Below are 27340 nucleotides of genomic sequence, written 5' to 3'. Positions count from 1 at the left end.
TTCCCCCTCGACCTCCTCAGTTTTCCTCAGACCACTACAAAGATGTTTGATATAAAGGCATGGGCTGAGTATGTTGTGGAATGGGCTGCAAAGGACCCATATGGCTTCCTTACGACAGTGATTTTGGCCCTTACACCACTGTTCCTAGCAAGTGCTGTGCTGTCCTGGAAATTGGCCAAGATGATTGAAGCCAGGGAAAAGGAGCAAAAGAAGAAACAAAAACGTCAAGAAAATATTGCAAAAGCCAAACGACTGAAAAAGGATTGAAGGAAAGAGGAGACTCTGCAGGCAAAGAAAAATCATTTGGAAAATGATGCAACTTTGGAAGGACCCACTAAGGTTTCTTCTTTGGATTTTGTGACAGTATTACTTAGTAAACAAAGTCTGACCATGTGGGAGAATCCTGTTAGCGCTGACCTCAATAATGTAGTAATGTTTAGTTTCGGATGTAAAAGATTGTTGGTGTCTATTGACAGTTACTGTAAATTGGCATTTATTATGCTACATATTCTTTATAACTGACCTAGTCATTTGTCAGTTATTTTGCAGCATATGTACTGAAATGAAAACATCCTATGGAGAAAAATAAATTATGAACTCTAATCAAATAATGGCTTAAATTAAGGCCCTGTTTTGGACAAAGGAAATGATGAATGTAAAAGTGAAAATTATCCTTTCTGAGGTGAAAAGTGTGCTTTGGTTTAAAAAAGATACAGTATATTAATTACATCTTTTATCATTATTGCTTATTTCTTGGAATAGAATAATTTCTGCCTTTTCCAAAATGATATTAATAAATATTTCTATTTTCTGCATTGATTTTCTGATTTTAGCCTTAGAGATATTAATATAATTATCAGACATTCTGCATTTTTGTAAACCTAATTTTACAAAGAGTTCTCTTATTAACTATGTAGAATACCATCTACTGGATATAACTATTTGTACTTATGAATACTGCCATTTTCTTAGAGATGGTTTGTTGAGAAGAATAAAACTGTGACTTAAAGCTTGCATTTAAAATGCCAAACATTGTAGTACCTTGGAGCCAGTTTTTTCTTGCTTGCTAAACAGAAATGTGAAAGTTAAAATGTCATATCTGATAGTTTGTTGATTATATTACCACTTTTATTTTTTATTTCATTCTTTGTTTTAACTCGTGACAGTGATGTCTTACACTTTTCAATCAGTTTCAAGGTGAAAATTAAAATTTCAAGTTTTAAGGAACTTTTATGAATGACAGTTAAGTCATAATTCATAAATGGTAAAGAAAAACATTTTGGGCATAGTAGCGATTGGGTGAAAATAAGTAAGCTATATGAAATGAAAATGTACTATATAATTAGAAGAGCTAACTTGATTAAGTAGTATAACTGGAATTTTTTCCTATTAAATGTGGCTTTTATAAATACAGGGTCAAGTAATTTTTTCACTGCTATTTAGTATATTACTAATGTTTCTCCACCCCTGATATGAATTTTAATTTCCTGGACAATTTAAATTGTCCAACAGCCCTAATTTAAAAATGAAACTAGATACTGAAATAAGTTTGATTTATAAAGAGGTCCTGGGATTTTGTTTTGTTTTTGGTGTAATTCAAGTTAGATATGTTATGGAAGTTAGACTTTTCAAAGAGTTACAAATTTTAATTATAGCTAAGCATTCTCATTAGAGTTTAGGACAGTGTTTCTCAAATTTGAGAATTTGAGGACCCCTGAGAATGTTTATGGATAGTTTGCGTAATGCTTAATGCTATTATTTTAGGTTACTACTTGGTCCCAGTGTAATGAACTTACTTACTTCTTTGGAACTACTGGCCCCCATAGGTCTGTAGACCCTGTTTAAGAAAAACTAGCTTAAGATAGGAGTCCTGGGGGTGCAGTGGTTAAGAGTTTGGCTGCTAACCGAAGGTTGGCAGTTTGAGTCTACTAGCCGCTCTTTGGAAACCCTGTGGGACAGTTCTCTGTCCTGTAGGGTTGCTATGAGTCGGAATTGACTCAACAGCAACAGGTAGCTTAAGATACGTCTAAAATGTTCACGTGTCTGCAGTCAAGCTGTTCCATGGAAGGAATTTATAAACATATGTCTTGCTTATGGCCACAGTTTTGGAGTAAAAGTATTAAGTAAAGTATATATTCACTATGGCGCCCTGGTGGCATAGGGGCCAAAAGCTCCACTGCTAACTAAAAGCTAAGCAGTTTGAATCTACCAGGTGCTCCTTGGAAACCCTGTGGGGCAGTTCTGCTCTGTCCTGTAGGTTGCTATGAGTCAGAATCGACTGGATGGTAACGGCTTTTTTTTTTTTTCCCTTAAGTATGCTGTACTTGAAGTTATGAAAACTAGATACAGTCAGTTACCCTTGTAAGGTTGTTTTGGGGGAAAAAAGGAACAAGCTACTCCCACACTGCCTATAACACACATTTATCAAAAAAATGTTGGTTTGTCAAAATTTGATCCACTGTCCCTCCAATAAGCATGTGTAAGTGCATTGTTTACTTGATTTCTTTGCATTAGGCAAACTGGAAATAAGCTTGGAAAGGTATAAGCTGGAAACCCAGTGTTGAAATACATAATAATAAATAGATCTTCATCCATTCCCTCCTTCCTTACACATGAAGTAAAGGAAAGTGGTGAGGGGCACTTGGTACCTATTCTGCTTCCAAGTTAGAGGAAGTTTGACTCCTATTTAGGAATGATAGCTTTTATGTTTATAATTAGTCATAGGCTCTACTCTGATGTACTTCATATCTGTAATAAATATTTAAGGGCATATTTTACATTTCTCAAACATATTTCAAGGAATTTCGTGGTCTGGGAAACACAAGGTAGATAGGTTTTTGTCCTGCATGATTTCTCATTAATTTGACTACCATTCACTCTCTTCTACCCCTCTTTTCTCTCAAAATAACACAAACACAGTTTGAGAAAGCCTGGTCTAAATAAATTCAGGTCACATTTTAAATAGTGTGGTTAATGAGACAGCATTAAAAAAAAAAACCAGTGTACTGGTATTCATTCTAAGGTTAATTAAAATGAATAAATCACAGCCAGAAATCGGTAAGTAAAAGTAGGAATGGAAAAGGATAACAGATAATGGGCAAAAATTATTCCTGCACGTAGTTGATTTTTCAAGGCCTGGCTAATTGGCAAACTGTACATGATTAAACAATAGTCAATACAACATTTTTTGTACTTGAGCAATATGTGTAATGTAAGCACATTGTAAAAACAAAAAAAAAGCTCTAGTAGAGCTATAGAAAGGAAGAATATGATGCTCTTTAGGTTGAAATGAACACTTTTGAAATAAAGAATTTGTTTTGCATAGGTTGGAAGTTTGTCTTAAAGGGAAGAAAAGCATTTTCACTATAAAAAACTTTGAAGTGTTCTAATATGACTATTTAAAAACAATATGAAAATGCTGGCCAAGCTAATATTTTCCTTAATAATTCAGTTCTGTTTTGCATGTGGGTGGCCTAAACCCAAGTATAAAAGCTTTAGAAAAGCAGTGTTAATTACAGCAAGATTATAGTTACATTTTTATATATGACATTTAACTCCATTCACTTGTCCCCTAATCATGCAACCAGTCATCCTAAAAATGTCAGCCTTGAGAAAAGGAGTATGGATGGATTACTACAAATTTCATTCCCACCTTCCAAAAGCACCTTCAAAGTGCTTGGTGGGCCAGTGTCCTCATCATCTTACTGGAATAGAAAGCAGTTCCCCACAAGGACTCTTGGCTAAAATTTTCTTTTGCTGCTTATGTAAAACGTATTTTAAAACGAGGACCTTAAAAATAAAAATTAATGCAAATTATGCCATATGTTGAAGATATTTATAGACAGACTATATGGTACATGGCAAACATTTGCAAAAATTGTACACAGAATACAATTAATAAGCTAATAGGAATTTTTGGCAGTAGAAGTACTCTAGCATCTGTTAGAACATTTACAATTTTCCCTGCGATACAGGATTCAACAACGGCCGAATCTGAATTCACAGTCCAATTATAGTATAAATTATACCCCCTTTTAGATCGCCTATTGGCTAGTCCCTTTTTTAGCCATCTCTATGGTTTACATGTAACATGGGTATGGTTTACATGTACTAGTCCGTTGTAATGACTAAAGAGGCACAATGATCTCATGGTAACAGTACTGTTGGAATGTTAGTATTATCACTTAGGGGCTTTATTTTTACTCAATAAGTACTTTTTTGTGATCTTACATTTGATTATTTTAGTACAAAAGCTGTATAAAGTACTTTTCTATAGTATATTTCTTAGGCAATTAAAGTTTTTACCTGCTGAAAGGTCAAAACTTTAACCATTGTGTTTTTAGGAATTCATTGTTAATAGTGAACCAAGGATTTCCTAATATTTTACAGAACATAAAAATTTGGGTCATTCATTGAACACCTATTATATGCCAAACACTGGGAAAAGAAATCTATATTAGAATAGCGACAGAAGCTTAGTTGTGCACTCGAGAAAATATATGGTCCTCCAAAATTTTTAATAAAATCCAAGTTAACATTTTTGGCTAGTTCTTTAGAATCTTAAGAGTATGTTCCCAGAAGTAGTCTTCTCATTAGTTTTTTCATCTACATTTGATCATTTAGGAGAGCTCTCTGTGTACCCTAATAATTTCTACCAAGATACATCTGTGGGTAGTACCTAAATGATTGTAAGGATTCCAAATGTACTCAGGATTCACAGCCACGTGACACTTCTCAAGGATGTAATCCAAGGAGAGAAAAACGAATCTAAGCAAATTCATGAACAGAATGATAACTAAAATAGAGGATTTAAGTCTGAAAGAAGTTAGGTTTCTATACTTCACAATCTCACATTTCTTATGCATACTGAAATACTCTTAATGGAAAAGAGAACTATTGTACATTCGGAAAATACAAAAGAACTTTCTACTTATTTGTTAAAGTACGTCCTTACTAAGGAAATGATTTTACCACAGTGCATTCACTTATTTTGGCTCTTGCCATGTGGCATCCAGGATCCTGGCTGAAAGGTTTTAGCAGTGCTGCTGGGATCCTCTGAGGGCTCTTCCTTTCCGAAGTACGGAGCAGAGGCATGGCCTTTAATTTGAGTTTGAGCAGGTGGAGCCAAGAGTTCCTCTTTACATAGTAGTTTTTCTTTTTCATAAATATCTTGGCCTTTTATTTTCATTTCTTCTCTATATTTTTCATTCTTTAAGATTTCCTGCAGGTAATAAATTATTAAATTTCAATTAGAAAAAAAATACAGGTTTTTATGAATATAGCCAGTAAAAATAAAATATATACATGATTTTGCTTTGCATTTAAGTAGTGTATTGCTATATACAGCATAAATTTGAAAGAAATATTTGATTATATACCAGTGTTATAGAAATGAATTAAATTCAACAGTGAATTAAATAGTTCTGCCTCATTAAATAATAGAATAGAAATAGGAAATGCTGGGTGGTATAGTGGCTAAGAGCTACAGCTGCTAACCAAAAAGGTTGGCAGTTCCAATCCACCAGGTGCTCCTGGAAACTATGGAGCAGTTCTACTTTGTCCTACAGGGTCGCTATGAGTTGGAATAGACTCTACGGCAGTGGGTTTGGTTTTTGTTTTCTTGTATATAGAAATATGGAGTCCTGATGGCACAGTGGTTAAAAGTTCAGGTGCTAACCAAAACGGCTGGGAGTTTGAATCCACCAGCTGATCCTTGGAAACCCAATGGGGCAGTTCTACTCTGTCTTATAGGGTCCCTGTGAGTTGGAATCAACTTGACAGGTGTGGTTTTGATTATATAGAAATACCACTCAAAAAAGTGAAGCAAGTTATTTAACATGATATATTACACAAGAACAGATCACTCTGTCAAAGATTTTCCAAGTTTAACAGCTACTTTCTGTCTCAAAAGCTAATCGTCAGTGACAGTACTTTTCCACTGCAGATGAAGTGAATGGCTGGAAGGTGAAATGCCTTCCGAAAGGTGTTCCTACCACTCTTTTCAATGTGGAAGTTAAAGTGTGGATGCTAAGGCCACCTTTTGCAGTTCCCTTCCTCCTCTAGGATACTGTGGAAGTGGAGGATAGGAATGGAATAAGTTCAGCATGTCTTAGACACCAATTCCAGAGAAGAACTCTGCTATTGGAAATGCCTCCTCAAAGCAGTGCAAACAATTTGTGCAATACATTTCTGTTTCTCAAATGTGCTGTTCTATCTAGAAGGATCTATACCAAAGAATTACATTGACCGTATTACTCTATTTCATCAAATACAAGGCCATTGATTTTAAGAAGCATTATTACATGTACACTAAAAAAAGCAGTTAGACTTCTTCACACACATCCTGATTTCAGAGGTGTTAACATTTGGAAAAGATGTGCACGTTAAAACAGATGAAATACAGTAATTTCATCTTTTTATTGAGTTCTTTGTATTGCTGATTGTTTCTGAACACATGAAATTTTTTAACGTCCTTTTTGATTGTATTTTCTGATGTTTCTTTAAGAACATATATTTCATTTTCAATATAAAAAATCAGAATATTAAAGTAACTGATTTATCTGACGACAGTGAGTGAAACGATTTCTCCCCCCCCTTTCTTTTTTGCTCTTACCTGCATTCTCACATGTCTCTATTTCAGAATTGTTGGTGTTTTTTTAATTGTACTTTAGATGAAGGTTTACAGAACAAACTAGTTTCTCATTAAATAGTTAGTATACACATATTGTTTTATGACATTGGTTAACAACCCCATGACATGTCAACACTCTCCCTTCTCGACCTTGGGTTTTCTATTACCAGCTTTCCTGTCCTCTCCTGCCTTCTAGTCCTTGCACCTGGGCTGTTTGTTGTGCCCCTTCAGTTTCGTTTTGTTTTATCAGCCTGCCTAATCTTTGGTTGAAGGGTGAACATCAGAAGTGACTTCATTACTGAGCTAAAAGGGTGTCTGGGGGCCATACTCTCAGGGTTTCTTCAGTCTCTGTCAGGCCAGTAAGTCGGGTCTTTTTTTGTGAGTTAGAATTTTGTTCTACATTTTTCTCCAGCTCTGTCCGGGACCCTCTATTGTGATCCCTGTCAGAGCTGTCAGTGGTGGTAGCCAGGCACCATCTCGTTGAACTGGACTCAGTCTGGTGGAGGCTATGGTAGATGCGGTCCATTAGTCCTTTGGACTCATCTTTCTCTTGTATCTTTAGTTTTCTTCATTCTTCCTTTCTCCAGAAGGGCTGAGACCAGTGGAGTATCTTAAGTGGTCGCTCACAGGCTTTTAAGACCCCAGATGCTACTCACCAAAGTAGAATGTAGAACATTTTCTTTATAAATTATGTTATGCCAATTGAGCTAGATGTTCCCCGAGACCATGGCCCCCATAGCCCTCAGCCCAGCAATTCGGTCCATCAGGGAGTCTGGATGTGTCTATGGAGCTTCCATAGCCTTGCCTTGTACAAGTTGAGCTGGCTTCCCCAGTATCGTGTACTGTCTTACCCTTCACCAAAGTTACTACTTAATCTATTGTCTATTGAGTGTTTTTCCATCCCCACCCATCCCCTCGCTGGTAACCATTCAAGATTGTTTCTTTTTGTGTGTAAACCTTTTCATGAGTTTTTACAGTAGTGGTTTCATACAATATTTGTCCATTTGTAATTGACTTATTTCACTCAGCAGAATGCCCTCCAGATTCATCCATGTTATGAGATGCTTCACAGATTTATCGTTGTTCTTTTTTGACACCTAATACTCCACTGTGTGTATGTACCATAGTTTGTTTATCCATTCGTCTGTTGATGGGCATCTAGGTTGGTTCCATCTTTTTGCTATTGTGAACAATGCTGCAGTGAACATGGGTGTGCATATGTCTATTTGTGTGACGACTCTTATTTCTCTACGATATATTCCTAGGTGTGGGATTGCTAGATTATATGGTATTTCTATTTCTAGCTTACTAAGGAAGCGTCAGATTGTTTTCCAAAATGGTTGTATCATTGTGCATTCCCACCAGCAGTACATAAGAGTTCTGATCTCCCTGCAGCCTCTCCGACATTTCTTATTTCCTGTTTTTTTGATTTGTGCCAGTAATGCTGGGGTGAGATGGTATCTAATTGTGGTTTTGATTTGCATTTCTCTAATGGCTAGTGATCACGAGCATTTCCTCATGTGTCTGTTGGCCGCTTTAATGTCTTCTTTGGTGAAGTGTCTGTTCATTTCCTTTGACCATTTTGTAATTGGATTATTCGTCTTTTTGTTGTAGAAGTGCTGGATTTTCCTGTAGATTTTAGAGATTAGACCTTTGTTGGATTTGTAATAGCCAAATATTTTTTTCCCAGTCTGTAGGTTCTCTTTTTACTCTTTTGGTGAAGTCTTTTGATGAATGTGTTTAATTTCTAGAAGATCCCAGTTATCCAGCTTCTCATCTGGAGTTTGTGTATTGTTGGTTATGGTTTGTATCCTGTTAATATTTATGCCTATTCCCAAGAAAGGTGATCCAGCTGAATGTGGAAATTATAGAACAATATCATTAATATCACACACAAGCAAAATTTTGCTGAAGATCATTCAAAAACGGCTGTAGCAGTATATCAACAGAGAACTGCCAGATATTCAGGCTGGTTTCAGAAGAGGACGTGGAACCAGAGATACCGTTACTGATGTCAGATGGATCCCGGCTGAAAGCAGAGAATACCAGAAGGATGTTTACCTGTGTTTTATTGACTATGCAAAGGCATTCGACTGTGTGGATCATAATAAATTATGGATAACACTGCAAAGAATGGGAATTCCAGAACACTTAATTGTGCTCATGAGGAACCTTTACATAGATCAAGAGGCAGTTGTTCAGACAGAACAAGGGGATACTGATTGGTTTAAAGTCAGGAAAGGTGTGTGCCAGAGTTGTATTCTTTCACCATATCTATTCAATCTGTATGCTGAGCAAATAATCCAAGAAGCTGGACTATATGAAGAAGAACGGGGCATCAGGATTGGAGGAAAACTCATTAACAACCTGTGTTATGCAGATGACACAACCTTGCTTGCTGAAAGTGAAGAGGACTTGAAGCACTTACTAATGAAGATCAAAGACCACAGCCTTCAGTATGGATTGCACCTCAACATAAAGAAAACAAAAATCCTCACAACTGGCCCAATGAGCAACATATGATAAATGGAGAAAAGATTGAAGTTGTCAAGGATTTCATTTCACTTGGCTCCACAATCAACAGCCATGGAAGCAGCCGTCAAGAAATCAAAAGATCCATTGTAGTGGGTAAGTCTGCTGCAAAGGACCTCTTCAAAGTGTTGAAGAGCAAAGATGTCACCTTGAAGACTAAGGTGCGCCTGACCCAAGCCATGGTATTTTCAATTGCATCATATGCATGTGAAAGCTGGAAAATGAATAAGGAAGACCGAAGAAGAATTGACGCCTTTGAATTGTGGTGTTGGCGAAGAATATTGAATATACCACGGGCTGCCAAAAGAACGAACAAATCTGTCTTAGAAGAAATACAGACAGAATGCTCTTTAGAAGCAGGGATGGTGAGACTGCATCTTACATACTTTGGACATGTTGTCAGGAGGGATCAGTCCCTGGAGAACGACATGATGCTTGGGAGAGTACAGGAAAGAGGAAGACCCTTAATGAGGTGGATTGACACAGTAGCCGCAACAATGAGCTCAAGCATAACGATTGTGAGGATGGCTCAGGACCAGGCGGTGTTTCATTCTGTTGTGCGTAGGGTGTTTCATTCTGTTGTGCGTAGGGTCGCTATGAGTCAGAACCGATTGGACAGCACCTAACAACAACATCATTGATCCTATTTTTTATTCTATGAACTTTATAGTTTTTGGCCTTATATTTAGGTCTTTGATCCATTTTGAATTACGTTTTGTGTATGGTGTGAGGTATGGGTCCTGTTTCATTTTTTTGCAGATGGACATCCAGTTTTGCCAGCATCATTTGTTAAAAAAAAAAACACAACTGTCTTTTCTCCATTTGATGGACTTTGGACCCTTGTTGAAGATCAGGTGACTGTAGATTCATGCATTTACATCTGGGTTCTCAATTCTGTTTCATTGGTCAATGTGTCTGTCATTGTTACGAGTAGCAGGCTGTTTTTTTAAATTGTGCTTTAAGTGAAAGTTTGCAATTCAAGTCAGTTTTCTCATACAAAAACATACACACATTGTTATGTGACTCTAGTTGCATTCCCTACAATGTGACAGCACACTCCTCTCCCCCCTATATTTCCTGTGTTCATTCAACCAGCTCCTATCCCCTTCTGCCTCTGGACAGGAGCTGCTCACTTAGTCTCATGTATCTACTTGAGCCAAGAAGCACGCTCTTCACCAGTATCAATTTATGACTTATAGTCCAGTCTAATCTTTGTCTGAAGAGTTGGTTTCAGGAATGGTTTTAGTTCTGGGCTAACAGAGAGTCTGGGGGCCATGTCTTCTGGCATCCCTCCAGTCTCAGTCAGACTATCAAGTCTGGTCTTTTTACTAGAATTTGAGTTCTGCACCCCACTTTTCTCCTGCTCCATCAGGGACTCTCTGTTGTACTCCCAGGCTGTTTTGGCTACTGAGGCTGGTGGTATAGTAGGTACTGAGGTCAGACAGTGTGAGTCCTACTTTATTCTTCTTCTTCAATAGTACTTCACTTATCTGGGACTTCTTCCCTTTCCATATAAAGTTAACCATTAGTTTTTCCATCTCTTTAAAGAATGCTGTTGGTATTTGGATTGTAATTGCAGTGTATTTTTGAATGCTTTGGGTAGAATTGTCATTTTCCCAGTGTTGAGTCTACCTATCCATGAGCATTATATGTTTTTCCATTTATGTAGATCTCTTTTGGTTTCTTGCAGCAGTGGAAAAAAAAAAAAACTTTTTGATTGTAGTGTTACAGACTTTGTTTTAGACTTGAAGAGGGGTCCATCTAATGACACTTCCCTTTCAAAGCAAACGTGTGGGAAAGAACAATATTTATGAATATTCTTGTTATTTTCACAACAGGGCAATTCCCCATGAGTAGTCTACTTTAAGAACTGTAGGAACTATGAGTTTAGGGCAGTTGCTATGAGTAAGGGTGGGAGTAGAGAAGTTAGGCTTTGCCTTTCAGACAGATACCTTGTAGAATTCTCAGGTAATCTGATAATGCTTTACAAAGGAAATCTCTCGTGATGATACTAGAAATCTGGAAATAATGGAAGTAGACAAAGATACTGCTTCATATCTCCTTATCTTCAAGACCCTCTAATAACGGAAGTGTCTTCATGGAAGCTCCATCTTTGGAGCAGAATGAAAAGTTCAGGACCAATTTAAACTTGCACTAGTAACCACCAATAGGTAGCAAGAAGCTACTGAGAAGTCGGTATGAAGCTTGCTTGGTTTTGGTATAGGACCAGTCACATGGCCCCAAGCTGCCCAAGCCTACTTTATTTACTCCACTGCTACTGTTGCCCTGGTGGCACAATGGTTAACAGCTCAGTTGCTAACCAAAAGGTTGGCAGTTTGAATCCACCAGTTGCTCCTTGGAAACCGTAAGGGGCAATTCTACTCTGTCCTGTAGGGTCACTATGAGTCAGAATCGACTCGACAGCAATGTATTGTTTTTCCTACTGTTTCAGTCTTACAGCTGCATAAAAGGAAACGGAGGGCAGAGATCCACTCTCCTTTCCTCTTATCCTGCGTTTGCATAATTTCTCTTAAAAAAACCAAACCCACTGCCGTCCAGTAGATTCCAACTCATAGCGACCCTATAGGACAGAGCAGAACTGCCCCATAGGGTTTCCAAGGCTATAAATCTTTACGGAACCAGATTGCCACATCTTTCTCCAGTGGGCATTTTTTTTCTCCAGTGGAGCAGCTGGTGAGTTTGAAGAGCCGACCTGTTGATTAGCAGTCAAGCACTTTAACCACTGCGCCACCAGGACTCCTAATTTCTCTTTACTCAAAACTATTCTGCCAAGTCAATCTCTTTCTTATAACAGCTGTTTAGGCAAATGAAAAGCCAATCTGAATGTTAATTATTTTTACATATGAAGACAGATTAAAGGTTGCAGAGGTAGAGAACATGGAGACTATCATTTTTCCAAGAAAAGAATTTCCTTTTTTAAAAAAACTAATTGTTGGGAGGCGGAGCCAAGATGGCGGACTAGGCAGACGCTACCTCGGATCCCTCTTACAACAAAGACACGGAAAAACAAGTGAATCGATCACATACATAACAATCTACGAACCCTGAACAACAAACACAGATTTAGAGACGGAGAACGAACTAATACGGGGAAGCAGCGATTGTTTCCAGAGCCTGGAGCCAGCATACCAGTCAGGTACGGCACAAGCACAGAGACCTGCTCCACCCCCCTGAACTAACCCCGGGAGGGGGACTAGCCGGTTCCACGGGCGGCGTGGGACGCAGCCGTTAGGAGAAGTCCCCGGGAGGCAGTGACTGATCTTGGAGCAGAAAGAGCAGCACCCGAGCCGGGGAACCGTCCCACAGGGATATGGACTGCACGCAGGTACGCCATAAACACGGAGAGTTGCTCCACCCCCTGAACTAACCCCGGGAAGGTGACCATCCGGGTCGCGCGGGCGGCGTGGGACGCAGCCGGTAGGAGAAGTCCCCGGGAGGCAGCGACTGGTATTGGAGCGGGGAGAACAGCGTTCCAGCCGGGACACTCGGTCGCGGCACAAGCACGGGGAGCTACTCCACCCATCTGAACTAACCCCGGGAGGGGGCCCACCTGGTTCACGGGGGCGGCACGGCCACGCGGCTGGAGGGACGAGAAGTCCCCGGGAGGCAGCGACTGATTTTGGAGTCGAGAGTGCACCGTCCCAGTAGGGGAGCCTTGACGCTGGGCGTGGGGCTGGAAGCGGAGGATCTGACCGTGACTCCAGCGGGCCAGACCCCCCGGGGGCAATCTCCACACAGACAGCACACATAGGCGACGCGCCCGCGGGAATCTCAGATATAATAGTCTTTCCAAGCAAGACAAGCAACTCTGGCTATATTCTGAGGTGCTACTCTCCTATCTCTCTGTTCCCTCCCCCACCCTCCCCAGGCGGCTTCATTAACATCTGAATAGCCTGAGCCAGAGGGAGAACTCTGATAGGGATCTGACTGCAGTTTTTTTTTAGCGGATTTTCTGGAAAAACTAGTTTCCCAGTGATGGCTCGGAGACAACAATCCATATCAAACCACTTAAAGAAGCAGACCGTGACAGCTTCTCCAACTCCCCAAACAAAAGAATCAAAATCTTTCCCAAATGAAGATACAATTTTGGAATTATCAGATACAGAATATAAAAAACTAATTTACAGAATGCTTAATGATATCACAAATGAAATTAGGATATCTGCAGAAAAAGCCAAGGAACACACTGATAAAACTGTTGAAGAACTCAAAAAGATTATTCAAGAACATACTGGAAAAATTAATAAGTTGCAAGAATCCATAGAGAGACAACATGTAGAAATCCAAAAGATTAACAATAAAATAACAGAATTAGACAACACACTAGGAAGTCAGAGGAGCAGACTCGAGCAATTAGAATGCAGACTGGGACATCTGGAGGACCAGGGAATCAACACCAACATAGCTGAAAAAAAATCAGATAAAAGAATTAAAAAAAATGAAGAAACCCTAAGAATTATGTGGGACTCTATCAAGAAGGATAACCTGCGGGTGATTGGAGTCCCAGAACAGGGAGGGGGGACAGAAAACACAGAGAAAATAGTTGAAGAACTTCTGACAGAAAACTTCCCTGACATCATGAAAGACGAAAGGATATCTATCCAAGATGCTCATCGAACCCCATTTAAGATTGATCCAAAAAGAAAAACACCAAGACATATTATCATCAAACTCACCAAAACCAAAGATAAACAGAAAATTTTAAAAGCAGCCAGGGAGAAAAGAAAGGTTTCCTTCAAGGGAGAATCAATAAGAATATGTTCTGACTACTCAGCAGAAACCATGCAGGCAAGAAGGGAATGGGACGACATATACAGAACACTGAAGGAGAAGAACTGCCAACCAAGGATCATATATCCAGCAAAACTCTCTCTGAAATATGAAGGCGAAATTAAGATATTTACAGACAAACACAAGTTTAGAGAATTTGCAAAAACCAAACCAAAGCTACAAGAAATACTAAAGGATATTGTTTGGTCAGAGAACCAATAATATCAGATATCAGCACAACACAAGGTCACAAAACAGAACGTCCTGATATCAACTCAAATAGGGAAATCACAAAAACAAACAAATTAAGATTAATTAAAAAAAAAATACACAAAACAGGGAATCATGGAAGTCAATAGGTAAAAGATCACAATAATCAAAAAGAGGGACTAAATACAGGAGGCATTGAACTGCCATATGGAGAGTGATACAAGGCGATATAGAACAATACAAGTTAGGTTTTTACTTAGAAAAATAGGGGTATATAATGAGGTAACCACAAAAAGGTATAACAACTCTATAACTCAAGACAAAAACCAAGAAAAACGTAACGACTCAACTAACATAAAGTCAAACACTATGAAAGTGAGGATCTCACAATTTACTAAGAAAAACGCCTCAGCACAAAAAAGTATGTGGAAAAATGAAATTGTCAACAACACACATAAAAAGGCATCAAAATGACAGCACTAAAAACTTATTTATCTATAATTACCCTGAATGTAAATGGACTAAATGCACCAATAAAGAGACAGAGAGTCACAGACTGGATAAAGAAACACGATCCATCTATATGCTGCCTACAAGAGACACACCTTAGACTTAGAGACACAAACAAACTAAAACTCAAAGGATGGAAAAAAGTATATCAAGCAAACAATAAGCAAAAAAGAAGAGGAGTAGCAATATTAATTTCTGACAAAATAGACTTTAGACTTAAATCCACCACAAAGGATAAAGAAGGACACTATATAATGATAAAAGGGACAATTGATCAGGAAGACATAACCATATTAAATATTTACGCACCCAATGACAGGGCTGCAAGATATATAAATCAAATTTTAACAGAACTGAAAAGCGAGATAGATACCTCCACAATTATAGTAGGAGACTTCAACACACCCCTTTCGGAGAAGGACAGGACATCCAGTAAGAAGCTCAACAGAGACACGGAAGATCTAATTACAACAATCAACCAACTTGACCTCATTGACTTATACAGAACTCTCCACCCAACTGCTGCAAAATATACTTTTTTTTCTAGCGCACATGGAACATTCTCTAGAATAGACCACATATTAGGTCATAAAACAAACCTTTGCAGAGTCCAAAACATCGAAATATTACAAAGCATCTTCTCAGACCACAAGGCAATAAAACTAGAGATCAATAACAGAAGAACGAGGGAAAAGAAATCAAATACTTGGAAAATGAACAATACCCTCCTGAAAAAAGACTGGGTTATAGAAGACATCAAGGAGGGAATAAGGAAATTCATAGACAGCAACGAGAATGAAAATACTTCCTATCAAAACCTCTGGGACACAGCAAAAGCAGTGCTCAGAGGTCAATTTATATCAATAAATGCACACATACAAAAAGAAGAAAGAGCCAAAATCAGAGAACTGTCCCTACAACTTGAACAAATAGAAAGTGAGCAACAAAAGAATCCATCAGGCACCAGAAGAAAACAAATAATAAAAATTAGAGCTGAACTAAATGAATTAGAGAACAGAAAAACAATTGAAAGAATTAACAAAGCCAAAAGCTGGTTCTTTGAAAAAATTAACAAAATTGATAAACCATTGGCTAGACTGACTAAAGAAATACAGGAAAGGAAACAAATAACCCGAATAAGAAATGAGAAGGACCACATCACAACAGAACCAAATGAAATTAAAAGAATCATTTCAGATTATTATGAAAAATTGTACTCTAACAAATTTGAAAACCTAGAAGAAATGGATGAATTCCTTGAAAAACACTACCTACCTAAACTAACACATTCAGAAGCAGAACAACTAAATAGACCCATAACAAAAAAAGAGATTGAAACGGTAATCAAAAAACTCCCAACAAAAAAAAGTCCTGGCCCGGACGGCTTCACTGCAGAGTTCTACCAAATTTTCAGAGAAGAGTTAACACCACTACTACTAAAGGTATTCCAAAGCATAGAAAATGACGGAATACTACCCAACTCATTCTATGAAGCCACCATCTCCCTGATACCAAAACCAGGTAAAGACATTACAAAAAAAGAAAATTATAGACCTATATCCCTCATGAACATTGATGCAAAAATCCTCAACAAAATTCTAGCCAATAGAATCCAACAACACATCAAAAAAATAATTCACCCTGATCAAGTGGGATTTATACCAGGTATGCAAGGCTGGTTTAATATCAGAAAAACCATTAATGTAATCCATCACATAAATAAAACAAAAGACAAAAACCACATGATCTTATCAATTGATGCAGAAAAGGCATTTGACAAAGTCCAACACCCATTTATGCTAAAAACTCTTACCAAAATAGGAATTGAAGGAAAATTCCTCAACATAATAAAGGGCATCTATGCAAAGCCAACAGCCAATATCACTCTAAATGGAGAGAACCTGAAAGCATTTTCCTTGAGAACGGGAACCAGACAAGGATGCCCTTTATCACCGCTCTTATTCAACATCGTGTTGGAAGTCTTAGCCAGGGCAATCAGGCTAGACAAAGAAATAAAAGGTATCCGGATTGGCAAGGAAGAAGTAAAGTTATCACTATTTGCAGATGACATGATTATATACACAGAAAACCCTAAGGAATCCTCCAGAAAACTACTGAAACTAATAGAAGAGTTTGGCAGAGTCTCAGGTTATAAAATAAACATACAAAAATCACTTGGATTCCTCTACATCAACAAAAAGAACACCGAAGAGGAAATAACCAAATCAATACCATTCACGGTAGCCCCCAAGAAGATAAGATACTTAGGAATAAATCTTACCAAGGATGTAAAAGACCTATACAAAGAAAACTACAAAGCTCTACTACAAGAAATTCAAAAGGACATACTTAAGTGGAAAAACATACCTTGCTCATGGATAGGAAGACTTAACATAGTAAAAATGTCTATTCTACCAAAAGCCATCTATACATTTAACGCACTTCCGATCCAAATTCCAATGTCATATTTTAAGGGGATAGAGAAACAAATCACCAATTTCATATGGAAGGGAAAAAAGCCCCGGATAAGCAAAGCACTACTGAAAAAGAAGAAGAAAGTGGGAGGCCTCACCTTACCTGACTTCAGAACCTATTATACAGCCACAGTAGTCAAAACAGCCTGGTATTGGTACAACAACAGACACATAGACCAATGGAACAGAATTGAGAACCCAGACATAGATCCATCCACGTATGAGCAGCTGATATTTGACAAAGGACCAGTGTCAATTAACTGGGGAAAAGACAGCCTTTTTAACAAATGGTGCTGGCATAACTGGATATCCATTTGCAAAAAAATGAAACAGGACCCATACCTCACACCATGCACAAAAACTAACTCCAAGTGGATCAAAGACCTAAACATAAAGACTAAAACGATAAAGATCATGGAAGAAAAAATTGGGACAACCCTAGGAGCCCTAATACAAGGTATAAACAGAATACAAAACATTACCAAAAATGATGAAGAGAAACCCGATAACTGGGAGCTCCTAAAAATCAAACACCTATGCTCATCTAAAGACTTCACCAAAAGAGTAAAAAGACCACCTACAGATTGGGAAAGAATTTTCAGCTATGACATCTCCGACCAGCGCCTGATCTCTAAAATCTACATGATTCTGTCAAAACTCAACCACAAAAAGACAAACAACCCAATCAAGAAGTGGGCAAAGGATATGAACACACATTTCTCTAAAGAAGATATTCAGGCAGCCAACAGATACATGAGAAAATGCTCTCGATCATTAGCCATTAGAGAAATGCAAATTAAAACTACGATGAGATTCCATCTCACACCAGCAAGGCTGGCATTAATCCAAAAAACACAAAATAATAAATGTTGGAGAGGCTGCGGAGAGATTGGAACTCTCATACACTGCTGGTGGGAATGTAAAATGGTACAACCACTTTGGAAATCTATCTGGCGTTATCTTAAACAGTTAGAAATAGAACTACCATACAACCCAGAAATCCCACTCCTCGGAATATACCCTAGAGATACAAGAGCCTTCATACAAACAGATATATGCACACCCATGTTTATTGCAGCTCTGTTTACAATAGCAAAAAGTTGGAAGCAACCAAGGTGTCCATCAACGGATGAATGGGTAAATAAATTGTGGTATATTCACACAATGGAATACTACGCATCGATAAAGAACAGTGACGAATCTCTGAAACATTTCATAACATGGAGGAACCTGGAAGGCATTATGCTGAGCGAAATGAGTCAGAGGCAAAAGGACAAATACTGTATAAGACCACTATTATAAGATCTTGAGAAATAGTAAACCTGAGAAGAACACATACTTTTGTGGTTACGAGGGGGGGAGGGAGGGAGGGTGGGAGAGGGTTTTTTTATTGATTAATCAGTAGATAAGAACTGCTTTAGGTGAAGGGAAAGACAACACTCAATACATGGAAGGTCAGCTCAATTGGACTGGACCAAAAGCAAAGAAGTTTCCGGGATAAAATGAATGCTTCAAAGCTCAGCGGAGCAAGCGCGGGGGTCTGGGGAACATGGTTTGCGGGGACTTCTAAGTCAATTGGCAAAATAATTCTATTATGAAATCATTCTGCATCCCACTTTGAAATGTGGCGTCTGGGGTCTTAAATGCTAACAAGCAGCCATCTAAGATGCAGCAATTGGTCTCAACCCACCTGGAGCAAAGGAAAATGAAGAACACCAAGCCCACATGACAACTAAGAGCCCAAGAGACAGAAAGGGCCACATGAACCAGAGACCTACATCATCCTGAGACCAGAAGAACTAGTTGGTGCCCGGCCACAATCGATGACTGCCCTGACAGGGAGCTCAGCAGAGGACCCCTGAGGGAGCAGGAGAGCAGTGGGATGCAGACCCCAAATTCTCATAAGAAGACCAAACTTAATGGTCTGACTGAGACTGGAGGAATCCCGGCGGTCATGCTCTCCAGACCTTCTGTTGACACAGGACAGGAACCATCCCTGAAGACAACTCATCAGACATGAAAGGGACTGGTCAGCGGGTGGGAGAGAGACGCTGATGAAGAGTGAGCTAATTATATCAGGTGTACACTTGAGATTGTGTTGGCAACTCTTGTCTGGAGGGGGGATGGGAGGATAGAGAGAGAGGGAAGCCGGCAAAATTGTCAAGAAAGGAGAGACTGAAAGGGCTGACTCAAGACGGGGAGAGTAAGTGGGAGTAGGGAGTGAGATGTATGTAAACTTATATGTGACAGACTGATTGGATTTGTAAACGTTCACTTGAAGCTTAATAAAAGTTATTATAAAAAAAAAAAAAAACTAATTGTTACCAGACTCCTGCTAACAGCTTCCAGGAAAATTAAACAGAACATAAATCGTTTATGAAAGGAAATCTAGTTTTCTAAATATTTGGAAGAGACAAAAGTAGTTGTAGTTTGATGGAGAAAATAGGAATTTGTAGACTTAAAGGTAAACAGAAATCATCTCTTAAAAACATCTATTTTAAAGTAGAAACTACATAAAGCAAGGATATTTCCTTACGTTTCCTTGGAAAGAGATTGCCTTCAATTTCAATATGTTTATCAATTAAAAAAAGTACGTTTCTCTGTTTGTGTAGGGATAAACCAAGCGCAAGGTTTTTTTTTCCCCCTCACATAAATGTTTATATTTTTAAAACAAATATTTATCATTTTGCATATTGCTTTTCTCCTTGTCAATACTTTTCTTCAACATTAAAAAAAAATTGGCTGTATGGTACGCTATCACTTGCATTGTACTAGGATTTACACAACCATTGTACTGTGTTTTATATAACCACTTCCCCTATGGCTGTTTCCAGTCTTTCACTTTATTTTTCTTTTAAAAAACACTGTGATGACCATCTATGTAGAGAATTCTTTGTGCACAGCAATGATTACTGAATAAACTTCCTAGTCATTGTTCAGACTGACATATTTTTAAGGTTTCAGGTACATGTTGCCAACCTGCCTCCCAAAAGATAGGGGGAGAGGGGACACAGACACACACACACTGTTGATGTTACCAGGGATCCCCTGAATGTGTTGTGAAGGTACATGATCTTCATGCCTTTGTCCTGAGTTTCTGGTTCCACTCAATGTCAAACCCTAAATTCTCTGTCCATAGCTCTTCTGCTAGGGAAATATGACAGGGAGTTCAACCTTTAATTCTCCCCTAACGGAGTTCTCTAAAAAGAAACCCAGCCTCGACACTGCAGATTGTTAGGGATCTGGCTAACTTTTTTCAGTAATTTAAAATTCTGCGCCACAGTCTTCACTGGTCTTTAATACAATTTTTTAGTATGGCAGAATTTTTTTTTTTATATTATCTACCTCATTATTTTATGGTGCTTTATCCCTTTACATTATTCTTGCGTTTACTCTTTTAAACCTGGGAAACAGGAAGCACCATCTTAAAGGTGTACCCTGTAGGTCCTAGAGAGCTTTCTTGAAGTTGTCTGGGAAAACTGAGTCCCACACCTAAAATTGCATATAAACAGTGCAAGAACAGCATTCTTAATTCAATAATAATCCAGTCTCCATAAAAGACCATGTGTGAACAAACATCATAGTGTGCAACAAAGATTTTTAAATAGTTTTTTAGGCAAAATAATAGAATTATATCAATATATCCACTTCTGGTATTTTATCAGTATATTTCATGGACATAAGATTTATCAACATTAATCACATTAACGTGTTAAAAGCTGATAAGCACGTCTGAGCATAGCATGATCGCTAAAAGCATGGACCTTGGGCCCAAACAGATAGGGTTCCAGTTCCAACTCTTACCTCTTACTAGCTGTGTGACACCAAGACAGTCACTTCTTTCAGCCTCAGTTTCATTATCTGAAAATGGGAATAAAGCTAACTGATCAGTAGTATGTTTTCTAAGATGACTGACTATGTACTACAAGATGGTTATGCTTTTATAAAACAATGATGCCAACCGGAACTATCTTCTTTTTTGCTCCTCTTAAGCAATCTTTAGATTTACCTTAAAGGCTGACAAGTCTATACAGATTATGGACTCTTCCAAATTCTAATGTAAGGCTAACATTAATATTGATTCAAAAGTGTGAATCTATGCCAGCATAAATATTTATACCTAAGATACTGATATGTATACTGTTCACATTGCTAGGTCCTCTGAAATTTTCTCAATGTTTAGCTACAAATATTTATTACTGGGATGGCTGTCCTTGCTGCAAATTGTTAATAAACAGTACTTTTTTTGCTTCTCTTCTATTTCTACACTACATTACTTATTTTCCACTGCACAGTCTCACTCTTAAGCCCCCGCTTTCCCACACATTCTGTATACCCAGTGGTACGTCTCAATCTCTTTTGCCTCTGCTCCCCCATGATCTTTCTCATTATGCAGTTGTCAGTTTCCAGGTTCTTTCTTTCTCCTTCTGCTTTGCACACTCAAACAGCTCTTGCTATCTGTAACTACCACGATTATATTTGTCACAATCTCCCCTGGCCACTCTCTCACCAACCTCTGCACAGTCTGTATAGCATCGTGATTAAGAACATGAGCTCTGAAGACAGACTTCCTGGGTACAAATTCAAGCTCTGCCAGTTAGTAGCTGTGTGACTTTACAAACGTATTTAACCTGTGTCTCAGTTTCACATGTAAAATGGAGATAACAACAGTATTTACCTCAGTGGATTGTTGTGAAGATTGGGAAAGAACTGGCTGCTGGTTGGGAATAATAAAATAATACAACAGAAGAGGGTACAGATGAGTTTTTTTTTTTTTTTAAACAGTGACTGTTTATTCCATTCCATTAAAAATAACCATACCAAACCTCTACCTAACCCTCTTCCTCCTCTCAGAATATAGTCTCAATAGATATATTTTTGTTTAAGTACTTAAAATTTTAACTCACTTATTTGTGCCATACATTGAATAATTATTTTTTGTGCAAATTTTAAAAATAGTAATATCCCCACATCAATCAGACAGACAAAATTCATAATTTTGCTGGGATGAAAAATTATGTTTTTATGTGCTACAGCCTCCAACAAAGGCAGTAGCCATCACCACTGGATTGAGAATAGAGGTGTTAGTAAAATGTAATCTACTGGTTTCAGACCAATAGGGATAATTGGTTCGAGATTAGTCTTCCTGCCATACACAACTAGAAAACTGGACAAAAATATATTAAGCAATTGTTTCAGATACAGTACAGTACTATGATCATTGAGAGAAGGGAAACAAATGAGATGAGCACTGTATTGCCCCATCTTTCTGCCTGGAGGCACATTATGGGCCATTGAACAGGGTGGGGAAACCCAAGCAGAGTGTGGTGGTCTCACTGAGTTGAGGAGATTGACATGTTTATTCAGAGAGGCTGAGGAAGCTGGAGTTATGAAATACAGAAAGAGTTCTAGAAATCTGGATAGGGATCCACTTGAGTGTTCAGCTGAATACTAAGTTGCACATGTGTAGGGTGAGACTCCACAAGGCCAGGAAGGATAACTTCTGGCTAAAGAACAACTAGAGGTCTAAGCTGTAAGCTGAACAACTACTGGAGCTTGCCCTGGGTTAATACGGTAGCCAATAGCCACATGTAGTTATTTAAATTTAAGTTAATTAAAATAAGATAATTCAGTTCCTCAGTTACATTAGCTACATTTCAAGTGTTTAATATTCAGATGTGACTAGTGCCTACCATAATGGGAAGTGCAGATACAGAAAATTTCCATCGTTGCAGAAACTTCTATCAGGCAGTGCTATTCCAGATTCACCCTAATAAAATTTAAATATAAGCTTCCAAAAGGTCAGGCTAATTCATGTGTAAATTATGACCTTCAGAACAAACCATTTCCTATAGGAAGACAACAAAACCCAGACACTAAACAATATAATATTTTAATGTCTATCGTGTAATCAAAAAGTGAAGAAGCAGGAAATTGTGATACATTACTAGGAGAGGGAAAAAAGAAAAAAGCCAGTCAATAGAAACAGAGACAAGACATTATAGAAGTGATGAAATTTGCTGACAATGACTTTATAACAGCTATTATAAATATGACCAAGAATTCAATGGAAAAATGAACATGAAGAAGAGAGAAGTGGAAACTATTAAAATGAACCAACTGGAACTTCTGGAAGTGAAAAATGCAATATCTTAAATGAAAAATTTAATGGATGGGCTTAACAGCAGACTAGAAACTACAGAAGAAATGAACAGTGAATTTGAAAATAAGGCAATGAAGCAAGAGAGAACAAAAGCGTTTTTAAAAAATTAACAAAGCTTCAGTGAGCAGTGGGGCAATATCAAGTGGTCTAACATATATGTAATTGGAGTCACAAAAGTACAACTAAATATATTCCAAACAGAAAAAAAAAAAAAATAAATAAACCCACATATCCAAGAAGTTTGACAAAACCCAAGCAGGACAAGTACAAAGAAAAAAGCATATCAAAATCAAATTGCTGAGAACAAATGGAAAGAGAAAATCTTAAAATGAGCCACAGAAAAAAAAGACATTTATATAAGAAACACAGATAAGAATTACCACTGAGGTCTCATCAGAAACAGTGTAAGCTATAAGACAATGGAATGACTCTAAAGCTAAAAAACAGAAAACAAAAAACCTTTCCAACTTAGAATTCTATATCCAGTGAAAATCTTTAAAAAATGAAAGCATAATAAGAACATTTCCAGATAAATAAAGCTGACAGAATTTGTCACGAGCAAACTTCAAGAAGCAAACGACAAGAAACATTAACATACTTCAGGCTGAAGAAAAATGATACAAGATGGAAACTAAATCTACATAAAGGAATAAATACCACTGGAAAATATTAGAATGAAGGCCCTTACTGTGGAGAAAAGTGCCAGAGTTTTGGCTGCTCCGATAGGTGCTGGATGGCCTGGAATTCTATGTACACCCACTCCAAGTTCCTTGAGCACATGAGGAGCATCATCTCACTGTCCACTGAAATTACTGTTGTGGGTTTTGAGGCTTATTATGATTGTATCCCCACCAAGAGGACTTTTCAAGCTTTGGAAAAATACCAATAATCATCTGGTTTGAGGCGAAGCACAGCCTGAAAGGCAAGAAGACAGTCATGACCATACGTAGCCCCTAAATTAACAGCTACGTGAAAGGTACACAATGCCCTATTAGTTCCCTACCCCACTCAACAAAGAACTTCTGCCCACCAAACCTTCCATGTCTTTCACCACTGTCCTGGCTGCCCTGGCCTGGGATTTGGAGCCGTATGCCAACAATGGCCCTTCTTGTGCATCTGAAGCTGAGCCCCATGGAGTTGACAATGAGAATGTCATGCATGAGGTCAATGCCTTCTGGGATGGACACATTGAAGGGTCCCCTGAAGTGAAGTATTACATGGAATCATTCTCAACCAATCTCAGGGACAAAGAGAGAAAAACACACTGACAACAGGGACAGCATGACTTGATCATTTTAATTACTCATCAGTATCAAAATCTGTATTTCAAAACTTTCCTTAAATGTATTTTTTAAGAATGACCATTGTTTTGTGACAATCCCTCTTATTTCAACAGACAGTAGCCGGGTGTTCAGTTGGGGTAAATTAGCTTAGATTTGAGTTGTTTATGGAGTCTCAATATTGGGAAAACACAAACTCAGTTGTAAAAAGTATATATTAAATGTTTGAAATTATATATTTTTTTGATGTCAAGACTATAATATAAATTACCATTGTGAAGGGTTACATTGAAAAGGAAACAAAAAAGGAAAAGAGCTCTGGATGCCTTTAAAAAGCTCACCACAGTTTTTGTAGCATAGACAAGTTAATGGTTATTTATTGTATAAACCACCAATACTATTCATTAATTCAGCAATGTGAACTCTAGCCCTCGAAAGTGGTTGTAACTCAAGTCCTTTAAATGCTGCTATTTTGCTGTGGGTCAACCCTGCTAAAGAGCCCTTTTGGTAGCTGTACTATTGTACTCAACATTCCAAATTGCTATGTGTGTGGCAATGACAAAAGGCTTTTAAAGTTTGTTAATGAATAAAACCACAGCAAAAACAAGGCTTAAAAAAATGCAATCTACTAATACGTTGACTTATAGCATAGACATTAGATTTTTCTGTTTCAGGTATCCAAGTCATTCTGTGTCTTAGGATCCATACGTGGACTAGAGTTATGGCAGTGAACAATCCTGAATCTAGATTATAAAAATGGAATTGAATATTTGGATGCAGATCTAAGCATATACACAAAAACATTTAATGAATATTACCTGTTAGTACACATATACCTAGTGAACAAGGAAAGGTAAACACAAATAATGAAGTACCTATTATTACTAATTTAAGATACATAAATGTCAGAATTTTCTTTAGTGTGCTTATTTGTGTGTGATGTGTATAAACAAAACAAAAAGAATAAGGTTTTCATATCATTCAAGATCTCAATCCTTAACCCTGTTTTTTCTCTTTAAGACTCAATCTAGTCAACTGAGAATTCTTCTATCAAGGACTGTTTCAGTAATACTTTATAAAGATATATAATTATATATATATATAATACATTATAAATATATATAATGCTGATAGTGTGATGTTAAACTTAAAATTATAAAATTTTATTTGTTTTTTGAACTGGTTTTAAAAGTGCTATCAATTCAGTAAGGAAAAAGGGAAGTAGAATATGTATATACATATCATACCCTGTTTCTGTTTCAATTTCCTGCTCCACGTTCTTTGGAGTTTAGTATTTATAAATGTTTGGTTTCAAGTACGTGTGAATTCCAAATATAACATATCTAACTATGTTCAAACTTACGTACAAAACACATTCCAAGACAAAATCTAAACACATTTCAATGTAAATTCAGTAGAGTTTTGTTGTTCGAAAGTTGACTGTAAGAGCAAGCAAAGACCCAGGAGTCAGTCTTATGGATAATGATAAAACTGTTTGTGTCACTGGGTTCTTTTTTAAGTCTTTCATGGCAACAAAACCATGGTTCATTCCACAAAGCTCAAGCATAAACTAAAGTTATATTACATATGAAAAATGGGAACCTGAATTTTTAAGAAGTTAAAAATTAAAGATGATATATTAGCAATATATTTGTGACAACAGCATAATATAAATCTCTTTAATAACTACTGAAGCTACATGAATACTTTTCATAGTGCACATAAGATAAAGATACAATGAAAGTTTTGGTCTTAGAGAAACAGATCAACTTTCTAAAATCTTTTGAGTATTAAATACATTCTCCCAAATCCCGTTTTTCACCTCTTATCAGATATGTGCTATACATGGTACAAATACACTTGACTTAGCTAGGTCCATTAATTCCTTTCCATAATTCAAACTATACATGTTGTTGGTGTTGTGAGGTGTCGTCGAGTCAGTTCGAACTCATAGCGACCCTATGTACAACAGAACAAAACACTGTCCGGTGCTGTGCCATCCTCTCAATCATTATGTTTGAGCCTATTGTTGCAGCCACTGTGAATAATAATGAATAATTTTTATTTTAATCTATATTAAAAAATTTAAAGTATAAGTACGTGGCTTTGAGTCAATTAAAAAAACATTTTGAGTAATACAAAAGGATTTAAGTGAACAGATTATAAGTGAAATGGCATGAAGTATGTCTCAGGACCTCAAACCATAGACAATCAGTAAGATGGTCTCACCTAGAAAGTATCCTCCCAGAATATGCCACAACCCCCACCCTCAACATAATTGTAATGGGAATTTGCTGTACAACTCTTTCAAAAATGTTCTAAGCTGAATATTCTTTTTACAGTGTCAAATCTGTAACATGCTGAGAAAATTCAGGCCTAGCAAATGCTATTGTGATGCCTAAGCTTGAAAAAATTGCCAAATTGTTTAATTAAACTACATTTTCTAGTTCTACAAGTTGAACTGCCAGGATGAAATAATAAATTTTTAGATCACTGTTTTTCCATCTATAAAAGAGAAAAGGGAAAAAGTGGGGGAGGAACCTAGGTCAGCAAAAGGTACTCTGTCTTCAGATCCAAGGCAACGCCTGCTAGATTAGTAATCAAAAATGAATTTAATCTTGCCTGGATGGGAGCAGAAGCCAAAAGGGTAAATAAGTGACAGCTTAGGTTAGCATGATAGCACTGGGTTGCTAAGAAATCTATTAGAATGAAAAACAGCCAAGCGAGTTATACTTTAGCAGAAGCTGCT

At 37.6% G+C, this 27340-nt stretch overlaps 2 protein-coding genes across 3 annotated transcripts in view; one reads left to right on the top strand and one right to left on the bottom strand.

Moving 5' to 3' along the window:
* Positions 1-28: 28 nt before the first annotated feature.
* Positions 29-27340, bottom strand: part of NDUFAF2 (NADH:ubiquinone oxidoreductase complex assembly factor 2) — a 229676-nt gene continuing 202364 nt past the window's right edge. For both annotated transcript variants that reach the window (XM_049857685.1, XM_049857695.1), the window contains one exon: positions 29-5221. In XM_049857685.1, coding sequence (XP_049713642.1) covers positions 4982-5221 — 240 coding nt within the window. In that variant the 3' untranslated portion in view covers positions 29-4981. The remainder of the gene's footprint in view (positions 5222-27340) is intronic.
* Positions 43-267, top strand: SMIM15 (small integral membrane protein 15). The gene has a single exon (XM_049857730.1). It carries the CDS (start codon positions 43-45, stop codon positions 265-267), a length of 225 nt encoding a protein of 74 aa, XP_049713687.1.

The sequence above is a fragment of the Elephas maximus genome, chromosome 2, assembly GCF_024166365.1.
Source record: "Elephas maximus indicus isolate mEleMax1 chromosome 2, mEleMax1 primary haplotype, whole genome shotgun sequence".
NCBI lineage: Eukaryota > Metazoa > Chordata > Mammalia > Proboscidea > Elephantidae > Elephas > Elephas maximus.
This window is presented reverse-complemented; position numbering and strand designations above follow the sequence as displayed.